Genomic DNA, 24,003 nt, shown 5'->3' with positions numbered 1-24,003 from the left:
TGGGGGTGGTAATGAGAGAGAGGGAGAAAAGGAGAAAGGATCTCCTAGTGAGGGAGAGAGAGATCGATGAGGAGAGGAGCCGATGGCTGGGCTCAGCCTCGTCGGCGTCGTCGCTGGGCTGGGCTGGGCTCTGCTCGTCGACGCCGGCGGGGTTCTGTGTGTGTGTGAGCGTGTGTGAATGTGAGAGGCCGTGTGAGAGATAGAGAGAAAATGAGAGAGTTTTGTGAGTGTGGGAAATGAAAATGTAAGACTGAGGGTGAGAGAGTGAGAGCGCTCTGGTTTGTGTGAGAGTGAGAGGGTGTGAGCGTGAGTGTGAGTGAAAGTGAGACAAATGCAATAGACGAAGACGTTAATTTTGAAAAACCCCAATTGGAAACCGAGTCTCTAAGACTCGATTTCCTGTTGGAATACACGTGGAAATCGAGTCTAAGAGACTCGATTTCCATGTCAATGCCAGATGGCAACTCTGCCACATTAGACGTGGTCAAAGCACGTAAACCGAGCCTCAAAGGCTCGATTTAGAGGGCCAAAATCGAGCCTCTGAGGCTCGAGTTGCTACTTTCCCAATTACTTCCAAAACCGGGCTAACTAATTGAATAGTTTCATCCTTATGGGTAATTACCCATTTTCGCCGAAGAAGAAGTGTAACGGTCAGCAGTCAGAGTTTCCAACTAGAGCTAGCCAAAGTCTTCATTTGTTTTTTAAAAGAACATCAAGTAGTCCCAACAAAACAAAGTCTCTTGTCCTGTTCGGCGAAAGTGGAAGCTATATGGATCAGTACCCGATCATTTTCCTCATTCTCAAACTCAAACAATTTTCACAACGAACCTGCAGTTTGTTGCTTCCACTCCACAAATGGCGGCCGAGACCCACCACAACCCCTTGTTGGAGGACTTCGTTTTTCCTCCTTTTGATATTATCGAGCCCCACCATGTTGGTCCGGCCATTCGGTCCCTCTTGAAACAACTTGTATGTCAACCCTCCCTCCATTTCTGTTACTTTCTATTCTGGTTGCTAAATACTAAGAGAACCATGTTTTGTCTTGTCGATTTTCTTTGCAATATTTGTATTCAAGTACTGATCATGTGAGTTTGAAAGCAAAAAAGAAAAAGCTGATTGAATTAATGGGTCTATTCTATTTTCTAGGATGATCAAACACACCCTTATGAATTTTCTCAGCAACCAATTAGAGTACTAGCGATTGCATGTGTGATAAATTATTTTCTAGTAGATGATTTGGATGAACTGATCATGTGAGTTTAAAAGAAAAAAAAAAACTGATTGAATTAATGGGTCTATTCTATTTTCTAAAATATGATCAAACACACCCCAATGAATTTTCTCAGCAACCAAGTATAGTACTGCTGATTGCACTGTGTAATAAATTCTTTACTAGTAGATTATTTGGATATGGGCAAATCTTCTAGAGTTTTTTACATGTTGTACCTTAGACCACGCGGTTGCATTGACTAATGCAGCATAAAAAAGGTGTTATCTTTAAATTCAACTATGTGGACCATTGGCTACTACAACCATATTGTTAAATTTAATTAGGGAACCTAAGCTACAACATCTAAGACTCTTTACCTAAATTTTATCTTTTGTGGATATAATCAATGGTGTTGCAGGAGAGGGATTTGGTTGAATTGGAAGCTACAGTGGAACCAACATGGCCAAAGTTAGTTGAACCGTTGGAGAAGATCATAGATAGATTATCTGTTGTTTGGGGAATTGTGAACCATCTCAATGCTGTAAAGGACTCTCCTGAACTCCGTTATGCTATTGAAGAAGTTCAGGTGTGTTTCGTTTTGTGTACCTTTAAGAAAGATTAGATTCATTAGAATAAATGCTTTATTAGTTATTATTTATTTTGATTTTTGGCAGCCAGAGAAGGTACAATTTCAACTTAGGTTGAGCCAAAGCAAACCCATATTTTATGCTTTTAAAGCTATCCGAGAATCTTCCAGTTGGGAAAGTTTAAGTGATGCACAAAAACGTATAGTTGAAGGTTAGAAAATACTTGTTTGTGGTATGAATAAATTTGCATTTACTTGATTGAGTTAAGTGGGTTTTTTTTTTCTAGTTTTGAATTGAATAAAGGTCAATGGTGTGGGAAGAATTATGCTTTTTTCACTCTCAGATAGTAATTACATACTAGGCAATGACAACCATTAGGTCTGCACTCTACACGCATAACATCTATTTATCTTAGTGGAACCATGCAATAATGTGAGGACCTTCTAGAGATGTAAGAGCTTAATAACCACCCATAAAATTTTTGCAAAACAAAATGCTTTACAATTATTAAACTTCAAGAGATTTCCTGTGGGGAGGTTTAGGTGAGGACTTCAAATTTCACTTAGTCAATTGGAGGGTTTGTTGTGCCTCAATTAGCAATGGTAGATTGGTTATCAAGAATTGGTTGCTTTTTAATCAAGCTCTGCTGGGAAAGTGGTTGTGGTGGTATGGGATGGAACATGATTAGCCATGGAGGAAGGTGATAGATATGAAGGATGGCACACTTGGGAAAGTTGGTGCTCTACTAAGGTTAAGGGGCTGTATGGGGTGTGCTTGTGGAAGAATATTTGTTGAGGCTGGGACAGATTCTCTCATTAGATCAGATGTGATGTTAGAGACGGTCTCAAAACTCTTATTGGGCTTTATTTGTGGACCGGTGAGTCTATTCTTCACGAGAGGTATCCCAATCCAAATAGCTCAAGACAGGGATGCTAAAATGGCCAATTATTTAGAATGCATAAATGGCTGATGTTCTTGGAGTCCTCTCCTCATTTGAGAGGTGAATGTTTGGGAGCTAAAATCTATGGCACAGCTGGTAAATACTTATATGCTGCAAAGATTAGGCATGGGGTGGCAGATAAATTAATATTCGATCTGGATTCCTTCTAGAAGCAAAAGATTCCAAGTGAAAAGCTACTACAAGGTTTTATTTGGTGCAGGTAGTTATATTCCATGGAAAAGTTTCTGCACCACCGAGGGTATCTTTCTTCTCCTGGTTTGTGACATTAGGCAAGACCTTGATTATAAATAATTTGTGGAAAAGAGGAATCGTCATTATGGACTGTTGTTTTATGTGTAAAAGACATGGTGAGAATGTGCCTCGCCTATTTCTTCATTGTGTGGTGGCTAATGAATTGTGGCCATTGATTTTGTGTGTGTTTGGGGTTGTTTGGGTTATGCCTTCTTCTGTCATGGAGCAGCTGACTTGTTGGGAGGGATCTTCTGGTAAACATGTTAATGGGAGGATTCGGAAGGTGGTTCCTTTATGCATAATGTGGTGTCTTTAGAGGGAGAGAAATGGCTGTTGCTTTGATGTAGAAAAACAAGACTTCACTAAGTTGAAGTTTTTATTGCGAAAGACCCTTTATGAATGGACTTTTGCCTCCAGCCAATTTCCAGTGAAAATTGTTTAGATTTTTTGGATTTTTTTCACTTTAGATTTCTGTTTTTGGTGTTCTGTATGTTTCACTTTAGATTTCACACACACACACACGCACATTAAAATTACTAGTTGGATGGAAACTACAAGTTAGTCAGTGGCCATGCTTGCCCTTGCAGGTGATTTAAATATACTTGCATTATGAAGGGTAACTACAGCTCTACAAGTCCCATAGGTGATGGAAGTCATTTCCCCAAACTAAATTTGACTTGCCTTTGAGCTGCTCATAGTTATCAAGCATCACATTTATGTGACACCACTGAATTGAGATTTCTAACTTCTTGTGGTCCTCCTTCTTGATGTGCCATTGTCCATATCAGTTTAAACCCAATCCAACTACATGACTAATTAATTGATCCTCACCCCTTGCCCGTGTAAGTGTTTATGTGTTTTAGTCAGAGGCAAATTGGGTGTGGCCCCACTGGCAGTAAGGAAGATGAACCTTCCATTGCAAGTGCATCTTACATATGATCAAGTTTAGCGGCTCTAGTGGTTTAGCCCATGGAAGATGAACATTGCATGTTAAAACATGGCCATCTATCAACCATGCTTGCATTTCGGATTAAACTCCGATTGCTGTTTTCATTTTTACAGTCATATCTTTAGTGACATTGGCTTCTGGGAATTTTACATATGTGATGCACAATTTATGTTTTGTGCAGCTCAAATAAGAGATGCAGTCCTCAATGGTATTTCCCTTGAAGATGATAAAAGACAACAGTTCAATAAAATTGAACAGGTGAGTTTTCCATCTGAATCATAACCTTAAGGAATAAAAAAATTGAAAAGAATTGAAAAGAAAAGGATTTTAATAAAACTAAAGAAAGGTAAGCATTTAAGTTTGTCCATACTGTTTGAGTTCAAAGTTCAGACGGTGGATATACTAAATGCTGGTTTCTTCTTTTTAACTCCATGGCTAACAATGCCTAGCCCACAGAGAAAAGGTACGGGCTCCTTCAAATCAAATAATGACATAAAACTATTATTTCCGGTAGCAAATATGCTGGTACGACTAAATTTACTTTCATTACTGCTCTGACGTAGATTTATAGCATTCTTTTCTAAGCAATCTGATATATAAATAAGAAAAATCATCTCCATGATAGTCAGTTATTTTCTTCTTCATTTGATACATTTAAAAATCTGCTATAGAGGGTGACTGAGAATCCTTCTTCTCGTGCCCAGTCACCACTAGCAAAACTCATCCCACTTTTTTTTCCACGTTTGGCCCAGTTCGCTTATTCTTCTTCCCATTGTCTTCTGGGTCTATTCTATGGGATATTTCTCGACTTCGGTTGGGTTTGTTTTATTCCTACGCAACTTGTCTTGGCAACCAAAACTTCATAGAGAAGGCAACCTTTTGTCTTGTCCTAATCATTGATGTTTGGTTTCTTGCTCATATAGTTGTCATAGTAATAATAATAGAGATTTTTATTACTTATTTAAAAAAAGGAGATATTTATTTACACTCAATATGGAAAGAGGATTTTGAAACTTGTTTCTAATTAATCTAATGTATGAAACTAAATGAGAAATTATCAATATATCTATATCTATATATATATAAAAGCAGAAGCTGAGAGAAAATGAGTTCCTAGAATTAAGGAGATAATGACAAATAGGAAAAGTGCCCACTTAAAATTCAGACATGTGTAACTTTAAAAAGCGATACATTACATTGTTTGATAACGTTACAACACCATTTAAAAGCGATAAATTATAATATTTGACTACATTAAAATACTGTTTGGAGCCTCTTGGTATAAAAGGAAACTAACCGCTAAAAAAAAAGGAAAAAAAAAAAGAGAAAGAAATATCGCTTCACGGAGTAAGGAGCGAGAGATCGTGAGAAAAGAGAGACAGAAATAGAGAGACAGATAGAGAAAAGGGCGCCACCAAGACCAGATCTTCTGCCATCACCGTAAGTGAACCTTCCGTTTCCCCTATTCGGACACTTTCTTTTCGCTTCCTTTTCAATTTTCTTAACACCGATGCTTGCGATCCAGAGATAGAGAAGGAGGAAAAAAAAACCTTGCGATATAGAGATGAGAAGGAGACAGACATTGAGAGAACTACCACCGGTAAGTTTTTCTTTTTTTCATTCTTTCTTATATCTGGGTATGGGTATGAGATATGAATTAGTTTTGGGAAATTCGGTTGGATTGATTTTTATTTAGGTATTTGGGTAACATTAGGTTTTGATTTGATTTTTTGAAATTTGGGGTTATATATGATTATGTTTGGAGAGGGCAAAAACAGAGAAATTGTGCCTCTTCATACACAATAAAACAGAGAAATTCCGCCAGTCAGGCTACCGGAATCGTTACTGGTAAAGTTCTGATTATATTCCTATTTAAATACAATATCCTGCTTCTAGCCAAATTGTTTTTGTCTGCCACCGTCCATACACCAATCTTTCTCTCTCCAATTTATCCTATCTGACCCTCTTCAGAAATTTTAAATATTTACTATCTGACTATCAACAGATGCATTCAATGATGACAAGCCCTGGACTTCTCAACGACGCATCAAAGATATTCAGTGACTCAATATTGTTTCACTAAGGTATTTTTGAATTTGATTTGTGTTTCAATTTATTTCCATTATTACGTTTAAAACCTATGTCAATGCATGTAAAGAATTATACTTTAATTTGCACTTTATATATTTCCAACACACTACTCCAGCAGGAAATGATGCAACCCAAATTGACATGGCTTAAATTGCATCGGGATTGAAAGCTTGAACAACCAAGGCTAGATTGAATGCAACCCCTGGCAGTGCCTCAAGATTGGGAGCAACACCATAAACGTTTCTTTTTTTTTTTGGGTATTTAACTATCTTCTTCGTTTATACATTTTTGCTTTTGATGAAATTGTTGTCTAAGCTTTATTGCAAATTAGAGCATTTTTTTGAAAATACACATTCTCCCTTCTATACTTACTGCTGCATCATCCTCTGTTTTTCTTTATTTTTCTCCTCCGACCCCACCCAGGTTTAGATAACTTTCCTAAAGGCAAAAATAGTTTCACTTTCCATAGACGCGCACCATCTATTTGATAAAAAGGTTCTAAATTATTTTCACAACCAACCAAAATTAATACCAAAACAAGGAATCTGATTTGTTTTTTATAAAGTAAATAGGATATATTCATGATGTAGAGCATTAGATCAATTAGATAAAAAAAATTAAATACAAATTTAAAGTTCGAGTACTATTACAAATTTGCATAAGCATGTGCTAGAAGAAGTACATGGTGTTTTTTAAGTCTCTATTATGGTAAGTTTATCATTTTATCATAAAAAAAATAGCAAAAGAAGTCACAAGACACAAATTTTTATGTTTCTTTATGTGTTTGGTATAATATGGGTGATTGAAATGGAATGTAGCATTTAAGTACCTGGAAAATAAAGTGACATTTATATTATAAATACTATCGTGTTACAGACACTTACAGCCTACTTTGTTGGGTTCAAAATCGCAGCAAGGTATCATGTGCTTTCTTATGATATAAAATATAAAAGCCATGGAAGAGTTGGGTTTTTGGCTTTACATTGTTCATGGAATAAGTTAATTAGTTATGTAGTTTCGTGTATTTGATACTTTTCAGTTTGTTTCTATCTTATCTCTTCTATTTGAAAATGATTGTGATCATGTAGTCTTTTAATTTGAGTAGGCTGACTCCATTTATGGTTGCACATTATCATTATCTGGCCCACCAAGTGGATATGATGGTGGGCATGGTATTGGTGGTCGAGGGGGGTTATGGTGGTGCTTCTGCTGAGGCCCCAAATGTGACAACTAAAGAACTAAGGGAGCTTTTTGGAGGCATTGGACAAGTAATATTCTACATCTATTCTTTTGAACTCCTTGCATTTAAGTTTTCTTTAAAAAAAATTTAACATGGTTTTCATTCAGTTGTATTTGGTTACTAGGAAAATGTTGGAGCAGAATAGAACTGAGGTTTTAAAAGTTTTTATGTTTTATTTTTTTGGTTTTATGGAATCAAGAAAGCATTATATTTTTCTGGGAAAACTAATTTTGATTGGCCTTTTATTTTTATTTTTTTGGTAACTTGAAAAATGGTTTTGGGTTACTTTTGTTGAGCTTTTTATTTAATTTTCAAAACATCTGCAGCTTAAAATTTAGGGACACAAATTGGTTTTTCTGTTTCTTAGAAGTTTCTTTGAGTTTATGATTCTAATTTACTGTCAGTTGGCTTATGCTGTTGAGATATAGGAAGGAAAAGTTCTATTGTCTTGAAACTATTTTTTGATTTTGTGAGTAATTAGCAACCAAATAGCCCTACATTTACTTCCAAAGGAATTTATCGAAGAAGAAAAAATTATGTTTTAAGAGTGATATATTTGAAGTGTTCTTCAACTGCTTCTTTTCCCTTTGAGAACCAAAACTTTTACTTGAAAATATATTGAAAAACCAAACAATTTTTACCTTGCTTGGCTTAAGTTTGTAATTTTTTAACAAACCTAACAACAAAGAGGGAGGGAAAGATTCAAGATATAGTTCTTTCTTCCTTCCTTCAACTTTCTCTATCATCAAGTGGTGTAGTGTTGTTATTTCAGCAATTAAAATCTATTCTCCTTCACATCTAATCCCATTCTAGCTGTTATACAGGTCTCCATTCCCAGTGCATTGAGTTTGCTCTCAGTTATAGATGGCAAAGGCAAAACAAGAAGGCAGATCTTCTTTAACTTCATTCCATGAATCCTCTCCTGGATTAGGATCACCATACCTCTGGCTCAGATCGCCACGATCTGAGGAAGGAGGTTTGCAATTGATAGAACTTCTTGGAGAATGTGCTAGCCATGTAACTGCCAGATGTCTTCATAGTGTTAATACCAGGCTTGGACATATTTCCTATCTTGCCTCTCCTAAAGGCACTGTAATTCAGCAAATTGCTTCATATTTCATTGAGGCATTTGCTAATAGGATGCTTAAAGGCTTTACTGGTCTCTTTTGCAGTAAAAACATGATGTGTTCCAGGAATCAAAATTTCGTTGGATGAAAGTTAAGTTCAAAACTAACCCATCAGGGTAGTTGGGTTTTTATTTATTTATAAATTTGAGCTTACCAAGTAATATTTCTACAATCACTTGATAATTTTAGGCTATTTAGCAATAGGCGCTATCATTTGCCTAGCCAGTTGGCACAAAACCATCAATATAGATCATTAGATAGCTCATATTGCAATCTTTTCAATATAATTTATTTTTGTCTTACCAATCTATCAATCTAAGATTCTGAATTGATTTGTTTCAATTGCATTGGAATAGTCATGATATGTTTTTAACATGTGAGCTTTGCTTCAAATGATTGTATGAGAATAAAAGGAATTATTCATTGAAGAAACAAATGAAGAAGAATAATGCACTTGCAATAATGGTTTTGTAATATGAATATATATTATGAAACATTCATATACATGTAGGATGGTGCTATATATGTAGGAGAGTACACTTTCAAAGTTTCTTATTGAGTTAAAAGAGATTGCATTAAACAACACCATTGGGTTATTTTAGTTTTTTTTTAAAGGTGTAGGAGTGGAGGAAAAAGTAGGAGTAGAGATGGAGATGAAAGAGTATGAGTATGAGCAATTAGCTAAAACCCTTGAAATGTTTGGAAACAACATCGCATTTGCCTACAAGCATTATATCTTTCTTTTCTTTTTGTTTTTTGTTTGTTTTTTAAATATAAACATAAATTTGTTGATGTTGGGACTAGAGCATATTAGAGTTAGAGCAGTAAGACGCCAAGCTATAGGCCTAGAACTACTCTAAAGTGCTTATAGTCCATTGTAGTTTCATATACATTGCGCTCTTATAAAATACTCACTACCATAATTACAGTATATGAAGGATGGTACAATGATGGTTTTTTAATTTATAAAATGATCTTGTGCATTGCGCGGGTTAAACGCTATATATATAATAGCAGAAGCTGAGAGAAAATGGGTTCCTAGAATTAAGGAGATAATGACAAATAGGAAAAGTCCCTACCTAAAATTCAGACATGTGTAACTTTAAAAAGCGATACATTATATTGTTTTCAAAACATTAACACTGTTTGGCTGTAATTGTTTATATTTAAAAAAAAAAAAACTATTAAAAGAAAAAAAAAAACGTAGAAATTAAAAAAATCTACCGATCTCTATGAAATTAAAAAAAACGTTGAAATTAAAAAACCTTGCCAATATTGCGATACAGAGAAAGGGAAAAAGGAAAAAACCCTACCCTCTTAACATCAGTCTTCTTAATATTTTTTCTCTCTAAAAACACCCTAGCCATACTGCGATAGAGGCAATCTCTTCACATCAAACTCTGCTAGGAGAAAAAAAAAAAAAAAAAAAAAAAAAAAAACTTGCGCCACACTGGAGATTCGATTGGCCGACCATCGCTATCCCCTTTTGAGTTTTCCAGGTACGTTCTTCTCTCTCTCCCTCTCCCTCTCCTTCTCTCTATGAGTTTTTGTTGTTTGATTCGGTTTTGAAACTTCTCTGTGATTTCAGGATAAATTTCCCCTGTTTCCGTCAATTTACGGAATATTCTAGATCTGTTTTGAGAGTTTAGAGAAATTTGGTTGGATTGATTTGTATTTAGGTATTTGGGTTTCATTAGGTTTTGATTTGATTTAGTTTCTCAGAATACTAAAAACTTTTGGGAGTATTTGGATTCAATTAATTTTGTGTTTGATTTTGGTTTAGTTTTAGCGTATTTACAATTGGCTTTGGATAATCAAGGTTTAGATGCCAAAAGTCCGAGAACGGTAGAGAGAGAGTCGATTAGTCACAGACTTCAGAGAGATCGACCGATTGGATTTTTTTTTGGAACAAGAGGAAGAATAATCATTAGACTGTTAAGTTAATGCGCCATGGATTGAGAAAAGGGCACCACCACAAGTTCTGTCATCACCGTAAGCCTCCATCCACCACAAATGAAGGGTTTTTGGTTTTTATTTGGAGAATCAATTGGGGGTTAATTATTAATTTTGGCTTATTTGTTTTTGTTAAATTTTACTATTCAGTGTAGCTCAATGATTACATTGTGTTGGTTTTGAAGCATTTGAATTTCTATTTGTGATGATTATGTAATCATTAATTCCAATTCTTATTTCACATCCTCACCGCTATTTTTTGTTATTTGAATTTGAATAAAAATCCGGACGTTTATTCTCTTTCTTTCAATGTTTTGGCCTCAAGTTATAATCTTTAATTATTTACTGTTATTAGGGACAATCTAAGTTATCAGATGATTTGTATTTATTCATTAGGGACAGTCTAAAACATGATAGTTGCTCAATAATGATTGATTTCTAAACCTTTTTTTTTTCAATGTTTGTAGGTTTTGCTGTTTTGGGCTGCTTTGAATAAGTATATGATAGTTTTGTTATAAGATTTTTGGTGTTGGGCTGTAATAATTTTTCCTAAGGGAATATTTGCCTATATATATATACACATAATATTTAACAATGCTTTTACTTGGTTCTTTTTTAGAATAGCATTTTGTTATTTCCTATTGGCTTTTCTTTTATATATGGTTGTTAGAGCCATTTCTTGGGTTCTTCTTTTATCTCAATCGAAAAATATATGAGTTCTAATGTATATACTACCTTACTCTAAGAGTCTTTATGTATTTCATAGTATTGTTAATTAATTTTTTTTTTTCTTTGGAAGACTAAACTGAATGTATTGAATAAAGCTGACAGATTAGGACAACGTTACTATAAAATGTAATTATATTTCACAATTCAGTATGTTAGACACTATAATGGTCCCAAAATGGCTGATTTCAAAGTGTATAAGCTGAATGAAGAATGTAGTCAACAGGATTTGCTTTAATAAAATAAATAGATTTTCCCCTACTGTTCTGTTGTTGTAAAGTAAGAAGTTATGTGTGTTCAGCTACTGCATCTCTATTTTTTTAGTTATTTTAATTTTTCAACCAAGTCAATATAGTGTATATAATTGTATTGTGGCTGTTTGGATTAGTTATATATTTACTTGAATGCATCAAAATTTTCCTTATAACGTCTATTGTGACTATTTTTTCTTCTCATCATCTATTGAGGTTTTTTTTTTTTTTTTTTTAGAGAAAATCTTTTGAGTAGTAGAATGCATGCTCGGTTGCTTAATGGAACACTATGGAGTTTTACCTAAGAAATATGATAAGTTAAAACACATTGTTTTCTGAAATAGTATGCCGTGGTTCAGATATATAAATCTAACAATCTAAATTTTTCTTTCCATTTCTTTTCCTCTCCTCCTTTTTTTTTTTTAAAGAAATATAACGATATCTAATTCTTACAACTTTATTACTTCTAATGAAACCATTTTTATATCTATACACAGGTTATCATTTTGATCTCTTATTTTTTTAGGAGGGCTATACAGTGAAAAACATGTCTGTTTATTACAATGTAATTTGTCAGGATCCCGCGCATTGTGCGGGTTAAACACTAGTCTCTATAATAGCACAAGATATGAAAATCAAAAGTTAAACCAATTAACTTTCATTATTTCAAAATAAAGTCATATGAAAGTGTATATTCCTTTCACTAAAAAAAATGAATTGAAAACTTACAGGTTTTCTAGAGAATATTCATAATTAAAGCTGTTGATGATGCAATAACTGTATAAATTTTTGGGCTGGTGATTATTGCCAATCATTGTGAGTTATTTGTAGGAGTTAGAAAAGTTAGCACAGAAATTTGAAGAGAATGTTCTAGATGCCACAAAGAAATATGAAAAATTGGTTACTGATAAGAAGGACATTGAAGGAATGCCTACTACTGCACTTGCCATGGCTGCACAAAAGGCAATTTCCAAGGTATGTCATGTACAGTCCTAGTAACTAGTAAGCAATATTAATGGTCTTTACTTACTGATCAGGGAAAAAAAAAAAAAAAACTGCTGTGAAGAGGCAATTTTTACCGTGTTATAGTTTCTTTCATTTCTGATATATGCATCCTCCTAACATTAGGGCTATGAAAATGCTACTGTTGAAAATGGGCCATGGGTTATTACTTTGGATGGGCCAAGCAATCGTTCTGTCATGCAACATGCTCGGAACCGATTTTTGCGTGAGGAAGTATACCGTGCTTATATCACCCGTGCTTATATCACCCGTGCTTCAAGTGGAGACCTCAACAATACACCAATTATTGACCAAATTTTGAAGCTTAGGTTGGAGAAAGCAAATCTTCTTGGCTATGATAACTATGCTGAGGTATGATGTTTTATGTATTAGCAAATGTCTTCTTTCAGAAACTTACTTATTTTGAATATAGGTAAGCATGGAAAAGAAAATGGCTACTGTCAGTAAAGCAGAGGAGCTTATTGAGGAACTTCGTAGTGCTTCGTGGAGTTCTGCAATTCAAGGTAATGTGCTGTTAAGTTGATTTGTGGAAAATTTCATGGAATTTGGGTATTGTATAGGGTTTTTTTCCCCCCTTCCTTGAAGAGGAAAAGTGAATTATCGTTGTCTTTATATATGTTTTAAGTATCCAGAAAAAGAGTACGTTAGTAAATAATTGTTATATTTCATAATGGAATCTGTTGCTTTGTTAGACACATTGGTATTTTTATGGAAGAAATGAGATCTGAAATTGGTGCAATTGTCACTAGGTTCAATATTTTTGTGATATAATTGTCCATAGATTGTAAGAATCCTAGGCCTCACATATAAAGGTGAAGAAAGGATGGAAAGAAAGGGGGAGCTAACATTCTAGGCAACACATTAGGGTAAAACCATTTTGAGTTTTTCAATGAAGCATTTATTATATATTAAAAAAAATCCTAGGCAACACATAATGGGTACTCCTTTGTGGATGCTTAATTATATGTTATAAGATAATTGTTCAAGATGGAATAATTGTCTTTTTTATAAATAGATGTGTGGTATGTTCTCCATGTCTCTTGGAGTTTTAGAACTTTAATGATGCTTTCCTTAATTTTGTGAAGGATTGTCCTGGGTTTATCCGTACTTACTATAGTATAGCTTTTCTACAGATTAATAATTACTGATAAATGAAGAGAATATGGATTGTGGGTGCAAAGTTAAACTGCCCCCAACCTAAAACCTATTTTAGCAGGTTTCGGGTGGCCATAGATGTATGGAATTGCTTTTGAGACATAGACGAGAAAAAACAAATCTCATTTTCTTTTTCGTTTCCAATCAAATGTCACTTGTCTTGATGTTTTAGTGGGCTCACTATCTTTATTTTTCTTTGTAGACATAGAGGACATTAAAATTTTTGCTAAAGGTCAAAATGCAGCAGAAGCTGATGAATTGAATCTCTGGGACGTTAAATTCTGGAGTGAGAGATTGCGTGAGTCCAGTTATCACATAAATGAGGTAGGCCTCTCTCTCTCTCTCTCTGTGCATGCATCTGCGCATGCGTGTGTGAAAAAATTAAGCAAATGTTGATGGATACACTTCTGATGAATTTTTATTAGCTTTAGAAAATGCATAATATATAACCTTGATATTGCTTAAGTCACTATTAGAGTTTTTGGGCCCATCCAACAAGGTGAGATTTTCTTCTCAGCAGTGCCTCAAATCACTTTCTGTCCTGGGGTTTGGAAATGGCCCACTTAATTGGTATGTTTCACCCAGAAGCTCTACAGGAACCCTCCAACATTGCAAGAATGGTCAGACATTGACATGAAACAGGGGAAGTTTATCTCCTAGTTATCAATGTGTTCTTGAGTGTTCAAATATCCATGAAGTTGTGCTTGATAGGCTGCATCTCCCAGTCTTAAATTCTAGAGAAGGTTTTTGTGAGAAAGTTGGACAATTTGTCTGTGCATGCTCTTAGTATACGTATTTATCTGTGGTCTGCAATGGACTGATAGTCATGATACTATATTAGCCCTTGGAGGGTCATACAACATAAGAAAAACATCAGGAATGACTGAGTGACTGCCCTATGTAATTTTCAAACTATGGACATTAACTTAATCAAGGAGACTACGAATTTGAAAGTGAAATGATTACTTTGGCTACATGACTTTTGGTTGACTCATTGTTAAGTTGGCTGCACATGGCTACAGGACTTTTCTTCCCCCTTCTTACTATTTGAGAGTGATCTGAATTTTTATTTTTGTTAAAAGCTATTATTTGTGACATCTGTCTTTGGGCACATGCCAAGTATTCTTCAATGGACTTGTCTTTATTTAATCTTCTATCAAGATTTGACTTACAGTTCTATTTACATAAGCTTTAGTGTTACTTCACTTGATTTTAAACTTACAGGAAGAGTTGCGTCCCTTTTTATCACTGCCAAATGTTATAGATGGCCTCTTTAGCCTCGCAAAGATGCTCTTTGCAATTGATATTGACCCAGCGGATGGCCTAGCTCCGGTAATCTATTTTATTTACTGCATTCACTTGCTCTCTTTGATTTAAACATTAAAAGTTTCATTTGTCATGTTGGAAGTTACTCTTCAGGTATGGAATGAGCATGTCAAATTGTACTGTGTCAAAGATTCCTATGGTGCTCCCATGGCATACTTCTATTTTGACCCATATTCTCGTCCCTCTGAAAAACGTGGTGGGGCATGGGTCTCTATGGTTGTTGGTCGTAGTCGTGCACTTTCACGAGATGATACATCATCTAGGTTGCCCATTGTACACATAGTGTGCAATCAAACACCACCATTAGCTGGCAAGCCAAGCCTTATGACCTTCCATGAGGTATGGCACATCACACATTGCATATAAGGTGAAATCATTTTAATTCTGGCCCTTATAGTGTAACTTAAAATTGCAAGTAAATATCACCTTGAACAATTTTGTGATGATTTAGTCTTATAGTTTACTTATCAAAAGAGAAAAAGGTTTTTGCTATGTTTTTTTAGTTTCCTTTTTCTGCCCTCTTTCAGTGTTGTGTTTATCAGGGGTCTATTTGTTTTACCTAAAAAGGCCAACTTATTTTCATCACCGGCTTATCTACAGCCTTTTACAGCCTTGCTTTTCTATATATAACTGTACTTTCACACATATTTTGATTTTAGAACAAAGTAAACCAATGAAAATAAACTCATCCTAACGCACTCAAAATTCTATAATTTATAAGAAACTGATTCTTGTTTTCCAGTGATTTTCTGGGATTTGGATAATTCATTAATTTCTGAGTAGGGGCAATGGCATGTTACAACTAGTGTTGCTCACTGAGTGCATTGTTTCAAGAATGAATATTTTGATGTTGATTGAAGCCATTATAACCAGGTTGAGGCTGTCTTCCATGAGTTTGGCCATGCCCTTCAGCATATGTTAACCACGCAAGATGAGGGACTTGTTTCTGGTAATCAAGGGATAGAATGGGATGCTGTTGAATTACCTTCTACGTTCATGGAAAATTGGTGTTATCAAAGGTAATGATTTTTGATATCTATAGCGAAATATACCATATTGGATCAGACTCGATCGCTTCACAACTCATATGCTCATATCTTTTAATTTGACAGAAAAAAAAAAAAAAAAAAAAAGTGAATTTTTTTACTCAGTTTGAAATGGAGCAGCATGTGAAGTTGGTTGTACATCACTAGTCCATATACAGAATATCAAAGATAGTTTATGTTGATAGAAAGTGCCCAAGGAAGTTAGAGGTGAGACATGAGTTTTACCTCGCTTCCTTTGTTGGGATCTTAAGATAGGTGGTCATTAGGGACTTTAAGGATGTATATTCTGATCTTGTTTTTATTGTACAGTGCTTTACTTTAAGATCTTATTCTCCTTTAGTAAGTACCAAGGTGCAAATAAAACCCTCCAAAGCAGTTGTCAAGATTTTTTTTCACTTATCTAGCTATTAAAATTTGGTTGTTGATTCATTTCATGGGTATGTTTCCAATTTAAATGTAGTTATCAGAATTGTTAATGAAAATTTCCTTTCCAGCCAAAAAAAAAAAAAAAAAAAAAGATGGAAAAATCCCTATCTTTTTGCCTTCTGACTTCTATTGAAGAATCAAAGATGAAGGAAAACTAAAGGTTGAAAAGCAAAATGTACTAAAGTCATATAGAAAGCTAATCAAATTTGGTTAAAATTTTGTCAGACATACATACATACTTGTACTATAACATTAAGCAGAAAAAAAAGGGACTAAAATAATAGGTGGGAAAACCCATTTCATCCACACATCTAAATGTTTGCAAGGATTTTTTTAGATGTCTGAAGAGAGCTCTAGATGGCAATCTGACAAGTGAGCTCTGGGGCACTTTGTAGTGACTCATCCAGTAATTTCAAGCAAACATTAAAATTTGAGGAAATTCTATGATTTCCTTTGTACAATACCAAAAAAAAAAAAAAAAAAAAACTATAGGTCTGAATCTCAAGCACTTGATTGTTTTGTATAGTTATTCTAGATTTTGCATCTCTGGCATTCTATTTGAACATTCTCCTTTTGCAGGGATACTTTAAGGAGCATTGCCAAGCACTATGAAACTGGTGAGAGTCTCCCTGAGGAAGTATGCTTGAAACTTCTTTCAGCAAGGACTTTTCGTGCAGGTTCAGAGCTTCTTCGTCAGGTTGATTGAAGCCTATTGAACTTTTTCTTTTTTGGATAAGTTGAACTTAATTTTGCAAATTTCTTTGTTTCAAATGTTAATAAGGCTTCTTTCTGTTGTCTTCTTGTTTTTATTTTTTGCATTCCAAGGTCCAACCATATTCTACTTCAGGCAATAGATCGTCTCTTTTTTTCTTTCTAAGATAATTTATCTAAGAGATTAGTGGTAGTGCTAGGAGTTTAAAATTTAACAAATCTTTAAACAATGCTAATTAATATAAGTAAAAAGTAAATAAAAAATTAAACAAAATTTGAATCGTAATGCAAAATATAATATAAATGTGAACTAATTTATTTTTTTCACGTGATTGTTAACTTACCTAGCTGCATTGACAATTTATCATAATTTGAAATTGTTGCATTTTTCATTGATTGGATTCTTGCTTTTGAAGATTACTTTTATTATTTGGGAGATCTGTGAAGAGGAAAAAGTTAAACTTGTGTCAAATAATTTAGAAAGTTATGCTGCAGAATGGTGGGTTGATACTTGAGATAAAAGATGTTAGAATACATCAACGTAAACATGAAATTCATTCTTGGCAAGAATTTAAAAAGATGATGGTTGATAATTTTTTCCTTGTGATTATTATGGAATATTACATTGTACGAGTGACAAATAAACAAGTAAATTCTTGCATAGAGATAAATAATATGGGCTTTATCTTCCAAACACCAAAGAAGAATATTAATTTGAAGGTTGGAGATTCAAAGCCACATTTCAAGATCAAAGAAGTCCCACAACAAGAAAGTGGAAAATTTTCTTTGGAGAATCTGACCAAGAGGCACTGGTTGAAAAATCATGTGTTGAAGAGAATATTCTACTTGCAGATTACACAGTAGTCAAACAAGAAAATATGGAGATTCTCAAGGAGATTAATGAAGATCCTGTTATAGAGAAAAATCACAAGGAGATTGATCTTGTGCTGAAGAGAATATCCCAATTGAAGATTACACAAAAGTCAAATTAGATTTTGAGTCCATCACATACAAGTAGTGCCACAAGATATATATATATATATATATATATATATTTTGGGGTAATAATTTTATATTTTTTTCATTAATCTGCTCTTGATTAGTGTTTCAAATCAATTAAAGATTGAGGTGAAGAAATTTTGGGTCAATTAAAGATTGTAATATATTTTATTAAGTCATATGGTATGTTTAAAAATATTTTGATTGGAAATTAGTTTTTTTTTTTTTTTTTTTTTTTTTTTTTTTTTTTTTTTTTTTTTTTTTTTTTTTTTTTTTTTTTTTAAAGCCTGTTAACTTGGCCCCTAGAGTGTAAAACAAAATTAATACGTCTTCTATCAGTAAAATTTCAGTCTTTCATCTTTATTTTTTTCCTTTATATTCCAAATCTCTACCTTATAGATTCAAGGTTTTCCAGGGGCCTAGTTGTGCATTAATCCTTCTCTTTCTATAACATTGTGTTAGATTTACTTTAGCCCCCTTCTTGGGGGTGAGGTTTCCAGGGACAATTTTCCCCCTCAACCCCCTTGGGCCCTGCCCTTGTGAAATGGTATTTTTATTCAGTTCCACTGCTAGTCACCTCTTCAGAATGAATTACCAATTATGGCAGAAAAATCTTCAATGGCTGTAGATCTTATTTAGTTCACATATTTCACAGTTGATAAATTTAGGCTTAGGAAAAATGGTTCAAACAATTGGATCTGCCCATACAAACTCCTCATAAAGTGAGACTGAAAATAGAGAATAGCTTGTTTCTGCAGTAACTATAATTTGTGCTTTAGATTTAAGAATGGACTGGTAATTGAAGTCAGGAGTTCAAACTAATGTGAAAGTTCAACGATACCAATAACTCATCTTGGAAAGAAATGGAAACAAATTCTATCATGCTTGCCGGCTTTCTTGATGTTCTTTTAATTGCCTAATGATTATAAAATGTTTTAATAAAAAGAAAATAAGAATTACTCATTTTATCACTTTAATAGAATGTAATGTTTTGTGTAACTGTTTAATATGTTATCATGTCATTGTAGCTACGATTTGCGAGTGTAGATATGGAACTCCATACAAAGTATGTTCCTGGTGGTTCAGAATCCGTCTTTGACATTGATCATAGAGTGGGTCAAAAGACTCATTTGATCCCATTGCTTCCAGAGGACAGGTTCCTCTGCAGTTTCAGCCATATATTTGCAGGTTTGTGTCACAGATTATTTTACTATTTCATTTTACCTTATTGTATGATGTGTAATTACAAAGTTGAAGGAACAACTTCGCTTCAAAAGGTTTGAAATCACCACGTATCCTGCTTAGTTAAAATAACAATAATAATAATTACTAAAACAATAATAATAAGAAATTTTCTACCTTTTTTAATATTTGCAATCACAAATGTCTTGTTTTTGTTGAACATTAGATGATTATGCGGCTGGATACTACAGCTACCAGGTACTTTTTGGTCCCTCTTGCATACATAATATTCCTTTTAGTGTTCATGCTTTCTTCAGATTGCTCTTATGTAGTATGAACCTCAATTCTCACATTTTTCCAACAAGCTGCTTCTTTATTTTTCAAGTTTCATTTTAGATTGTTATATTAACTTTTTTATAAAGTATTTTTCTGACCTTAGAAGTCCAATTTTTCAGTGGGCAGAGGTGTTGGCTTTTGATGCCTTTTCCGCATTTGAGGAGGCTGGCTTGGATAATGACAAGGTATGTCTTTGAACTTGAACTTGACTTCAAAGAAGTTGGCGTACAAATCTTTCATGTGTCATATAAGTTCCCTCATATTAAGGTAGATTGAGTCATGTAATGCTTCTTGGTTTCACCTTAATGGCTACTAATTTAGATTATCTTTTGACCTCTTAATCTCACTGATTTAGTTTATTTATTGTCTAATGGTTTGGACTTCATTAGTCTTGAAAAAACCCTCTCACACTAGGTCTGGCATGTAAAAAACTTCCAACTGTTTATAGGGATCACTGTGTGTAAGAAATCAAGTGTGGGTTCAAGATAAACAGAAGTTAATCTTTTCCCCATCTTACCGCAGCTAGTGAAATGAAAGGAGCTTAAAATACCAATATCGTCTAGTAGGGTGGCAAAAAAGTAATCAGCAACCATGACATGACTATTCAGATTGTTATAAAATCATGCAGTCATAAACAAACAACTGACTGCCCCTGAACCTCATATTAGGGGTCACTATTGACCTGAGCCAGCAATTCTTGAATGCATCATAGATTTGAGGAAAGCCTGCAGTCCTTTTAGCTGGGTCATGTGGATTCTGTCTGTCACTGAATTTTATCATTATTAACATGTCAAGGCCATTAGATAAGTTTTTTCAGTTCCTGGTATAAATTGGCATTGTTAGCATTATTTCATAGTATGCTTTTGGTTACCAATGCAGTATATCATATTCCTTGCTTTTTCACATGCTTAATTGATATTTGAAATAAAAAATTGTGCTAGATTATTAGTGTTTTGGCAGTTATTGGTGTCAGTATCTTTGATCTATTAAAGATTTCTTCATATTGCTGGTTTCTTCTCAGAATCTTATTCAGTTTTGTGCATATATGATTCATTTCAAGCTCAAATTACTGAAAATTTGATGGAGATTCTGCAATTCCACTTGTGAGAGTAATATACTCCTGTTCCATTTATGGTGGGAAGTTTCTTATTGGTGGTTGTTAAAAAATATTGAATTTCACTCAGAAACAATATCTCAGTGATATTTACCTGTGCAAGTATCACAGATGCTTCCCTTTTTGCACATTGCATCGAAAAAACACATCCTTGTGAGAATTTTCTTTTAAAAATTATAATGGGCATACATACATGTGTGCACACACAGATATATTCCTACATACACAGCGCATGCACCCGCACTGACACACATGAAAAATATATAGAAGGAAGAACCTGCTAGCTGCTACTGAAGTTTTGAAAACTCATCCTGTTTAGATACTTACACACACACACACACATATATATATATTTAAAAGGAAGGATCCTGCTGTTGCTTTTGATATGATTGTAAGGTTGGTAGGTTGATTTTTAAAATTAGCAGTTGTAGTTTACTTTTCCATTCAACTGTTGATTATTTGCTCATAATGGTCACTTAATTTAAGTTTGATTTAATAAACATAACAGCATGAGTCTGGGAATACTTTTGAAGAAAAGATCCAACTCTTATTTAACTAGCTGTTGTTATTTTACATATGAATTTTAGAATTTCAATATCATAGATTTGTAGATTGAATGCTGATAGGATTTGAATGTAGCCATATTTGATCAAAAACTGATGTAAACTTAGAGGAGGAGCCGTCCATCCTATTAGGTGGTCTTGGTTGTTGCATAACGTAAATATCATTTAAAATTTTTGTTTTTCTTGCAAGGAACTGAGTAGGGGATCATTTTATTTTGAAGGTTTAATTTTCAGTGCAACAGTTTCATACACCAATTATTTTTCTAATTTAGAACTTAGTGATCATTTAATTATTCTAATAATGTTTGTTATTCGGTTGACAATATTGATATATCACTATCACAAGTTCATAATCAATTCTTAACCACCTTATTCCACCATTTTCAAGTGAACTGCACAAATATTCTGTTTTCCCTATATATCTTATTCCCTTGTGGTTCATATCTACTTTAATTCATCTACAAGCTTACTTCATGAAATCTATTGGATGAACTGGTTATTTCGTATCATGATAAGTTCATTACACTGGTCTTCTGTCATTAGTTTATTGATCAATCTGTCTTGCAACAGGCTATTAAAGAAATGGGTCTGAAGTTTCGAGAAACCATACTTGCTCTTGGTGGTGGAAAATCACCCCTTGAGGTTATACACAATTAACATACAATTGTTTTTTAGTTTGTAAATTGAAAAATCTCACCATGAAAGTGCCACGGGCTCATGGTTTTGGTTATAGTCACCATTTGAAATAAAACTTTGTTTTTGTATAATCTTTGCCATTCCTAATTGTATAGAGATAATTCTTTCAGGTTTTCATTGAGTTCCGAGGGCGTGAACCTTTGCCAGAGGCGATGCTCAGGTACAATGGCTTATTGCCTTGATTCGCATGCAAGGGCTAGCAGAATAATAAAGCCAGCAATCGACTTGTAAAGTCCTTGTTATCATGAGCATGTAATCTCAATCAAAACATGTTGTCCTCAACTTCTCCATCAAAGTAATATCAATACGTTGGGCACTTGTATAAAGCACTATGATTGTGAAGATTGTATAGGTTATGCTTAAATTATTGCAAATTGTAAGATATTGCATCCAAGTGTAGCTGCTTTTGGAGGAAACTATTCTCTCCTTCTCACTCAGTGCAGCAATAGCCAACCTTCATCACACAATCACTATCCTGGATGCATTTACGTTATCAAAAAGGACACCATCTGCATTAACTTTCAGTGCCATTTTTTGGTGGCTTCTGTGTCCTGAGTGTGTTGTGTTACTTGTGTGTATTACCGTTTTGCCTCTCCGTGGCTCTTATATAAATCCTGGTTGCTTTTTATTTAGGTGGGCTACTAAAATTAAAATGGAACGTTTTAGGAAGTACTTCGCTTTGAAAACTAGAGAAAACTTTGTGAAACAACAATTGATGTTATATGGTAAACTCCGCCATTATTTGGCTAAAAGACCCATTTTGAATGCTCATTAAGACCTCTAAATCCAAGGATTTTTATGCTATTTAACTTGATTTTCTTAACAATTTTGTTAGTTAGCCTGTTTTTAAAATTATTTAGGAAACAAGCATTTTGAGTCTTTTAAGACTCAAGTTCTATGAGGTGGTAAAGCTGATATGGAACTTGACTCTAAGACTCAAGTCCCACCAAAGAAAAAAAATCTCTTAGGCTAAGAAAAGAAGAGAAGTCCATTCCATGTCCCACCAATTTGAAAAGAAGAGAAGTCCATGCTGTGTGACCGTGTCCCACCGATTTAAAAAAAAGAGAAGGTGATCTCCCATTAAAACAAACTCAGCGTAGCAACAATGAAGAGAAGCCATGCCTCCCATTCACGTGTCCCGCCAATTTGATGTCCCATCAAAACAAACTCGGCAGAGCAACAACAAATCAATAGCTAGCCAAATGAAATGATGACAAGTGATAATACGTTCTTCCTACTTCAGCTTTGTTGGTCCCCCATCCCAACCATTAAATCTGAAGAGAATCAGTTTATTTTATTTCTTATTTTAGTTTTCTTTCGAGGAAGAGACTCGAGTTTCACGGTGAATTTATTTCGCATCAACTTTACCACCTCATGAAATTTGAGTCTTTGAGACTTGAGTTTCTTCATTGAACTTGAGTCTTAAAGACTTGAAATGCTAGTTTTTTAAATAGTTTCGAAAACATGCTAATTAACGAAATTGTTAGCAAAATGCTATTACATATAAACCAACTTTCGACTTAGCTATTGAAGCCTTCTCTCATCTCTTGTTTGTCCAGCCCGAGACTACTTATCATTGAGTTAAAATTTTCACATAGGTTAATTGGAAACTTGAAGCAACTCATGACATATATAGAAATGGTTTTGGCATTGACAACAACCTTAATATATATATATATATATATATATATGTAGGATAGGTAAGAAAAAAATTATTAAAAGAAGACTACTGCATGTAAAAGAACATAAGATAACCAAGAAAGTATAGTAAATAGTCAAAACTATGTACACGAATGAAGGGAATCTATAAGCATCAAAAGAAAATCACTAAATGTGAGTTAGTGGCAAAGCTAGACCATTTTCTTAGGGGGCCAATGTGTAAAAGTTAGTATATATATATTTCATAGAAATTGTGAGGAAGGGTTTTTTCAAAACCTAGGGGGGGCATGGCCTCTCTGCCCCCCTCCCCCCTCTAGTGTGTGGGTTTCCAAGCCCGAGACCAATCAAATAAAGTCCATGTAAATGATGCAATTAACTACTCCTTCAATCTCTTCACATCCTCAAAAGTGTTCCTATTTCCCTCCCTCTAAATACATTGTA

General features: G+C 34.2%; 1 protein-coding gene and 1 long non-coding RNA gene across 8 annotated transcripts; both read left to right on the top strand.

The window, feature by feature from the left end:
* Window positions 1-639: 639 nt before the first annotated feature.
* LOC126722569 (organellar oligopeptidase A, chloroplastic/mitochondrial-like) lies at window positions 640-22,427 on the top strand. The gene is made up of 17 exons (XM_050425720.1): window positions 640-969; window positions 1,629-1,796; window positions 1,885-2,008; window positions 4,120-4,196; window positions 12,158-12,301; window positions 12,455-12,700; window positions 12,762-12,852; window positions 13,707-13,828; window positions 14,729-14,836; window positions 14,924-15,169; window positions 15,704-15,849; window positions 16,882-16,999; window positions 19,041-19,200; window positions 19,421-19,452; window positions 19,650-19,715; window positions 21,778-21,849; window positions 22,014-22,427. The coding sequence occupies exons 1-17, from the start codon at window positions 856-858 to the stop codon at window positions 22,083-22,085; spliced, it is 2,106 nt and encodes a 701-aa protein (XP_050281677.1). The 5' UTR covers window positions 640-855; the 3' UTR covers window positions 22,086-22,427.
* On the top strand, window positions 4,214-12,125 carry LOC126722578 (uncharacterized). 7 transcript variants are annotated; one of them, XR_007654015.1, is made up of 7 exons: window positions 4,214-5,378; window positions 5,464-5,538; window positions 5,704-6,022; window positions 6,145-6,286; window positions 7,135-7,297; window positions 8,094-9,895; window positions 10,817-12,125. It is a non-coding gene; the product is annotated as an uncharacterized LOC126722578 (long non-coding RNA). The 7 variants fall into 7 exon arrangements; XR_007654014.1 differs by lacking the exon at window positions 10,817-12,125 and adding an exon at window positions 10,216-10,785; XR_007654013.1 differs by lacking the exon at window positions 10,817-12,125 and adding an exon at window positions 10,180-10,785.
* Window positions 22,428-24,003: the final 1,576 nt, after the last annotated feature.

Source organism: Quercus robur, chromosome 1 (assembly GCF_932294415.1).
Source record: "Quercus robur chromosome 1, dhQueRobu3.1, whole genome shotgun sequence".
Classification (NCBI taxonomy): Eukaryota; Viridiplantae; Streptophyta; class Magnoliopsida; order Fagales; family Fagaceae; genus Quercus; species Quercus robur.
Note: the sequence above shows the minus strand (reverse complement) of the source record. Positions and strands in the feature narration are given on the sequence as shown.

Coding starts and splice junctions, on each gene's coding strand:
- LOC126722569 (XM_050425720.1), top strand. CDS start 856: ATGGCGGCCGAGACCCACCACAACCCCTTGTTGGAGGACTTCGTTTTT. Junction 12,701..12,761: donor GCTATGATAACTATGCTGAG/GTATGATGTTTT, acceptor TTTTGAATATAG/GTAAGCATGGAAAAGAAAAT. Junction 12,853..13,706: donor GTGGAGTTCTGCAATTCAAG/GTAATGTGCTGT, acceptor TTTTCTTTGTAG/ACATAGAGGACATTAAAATT.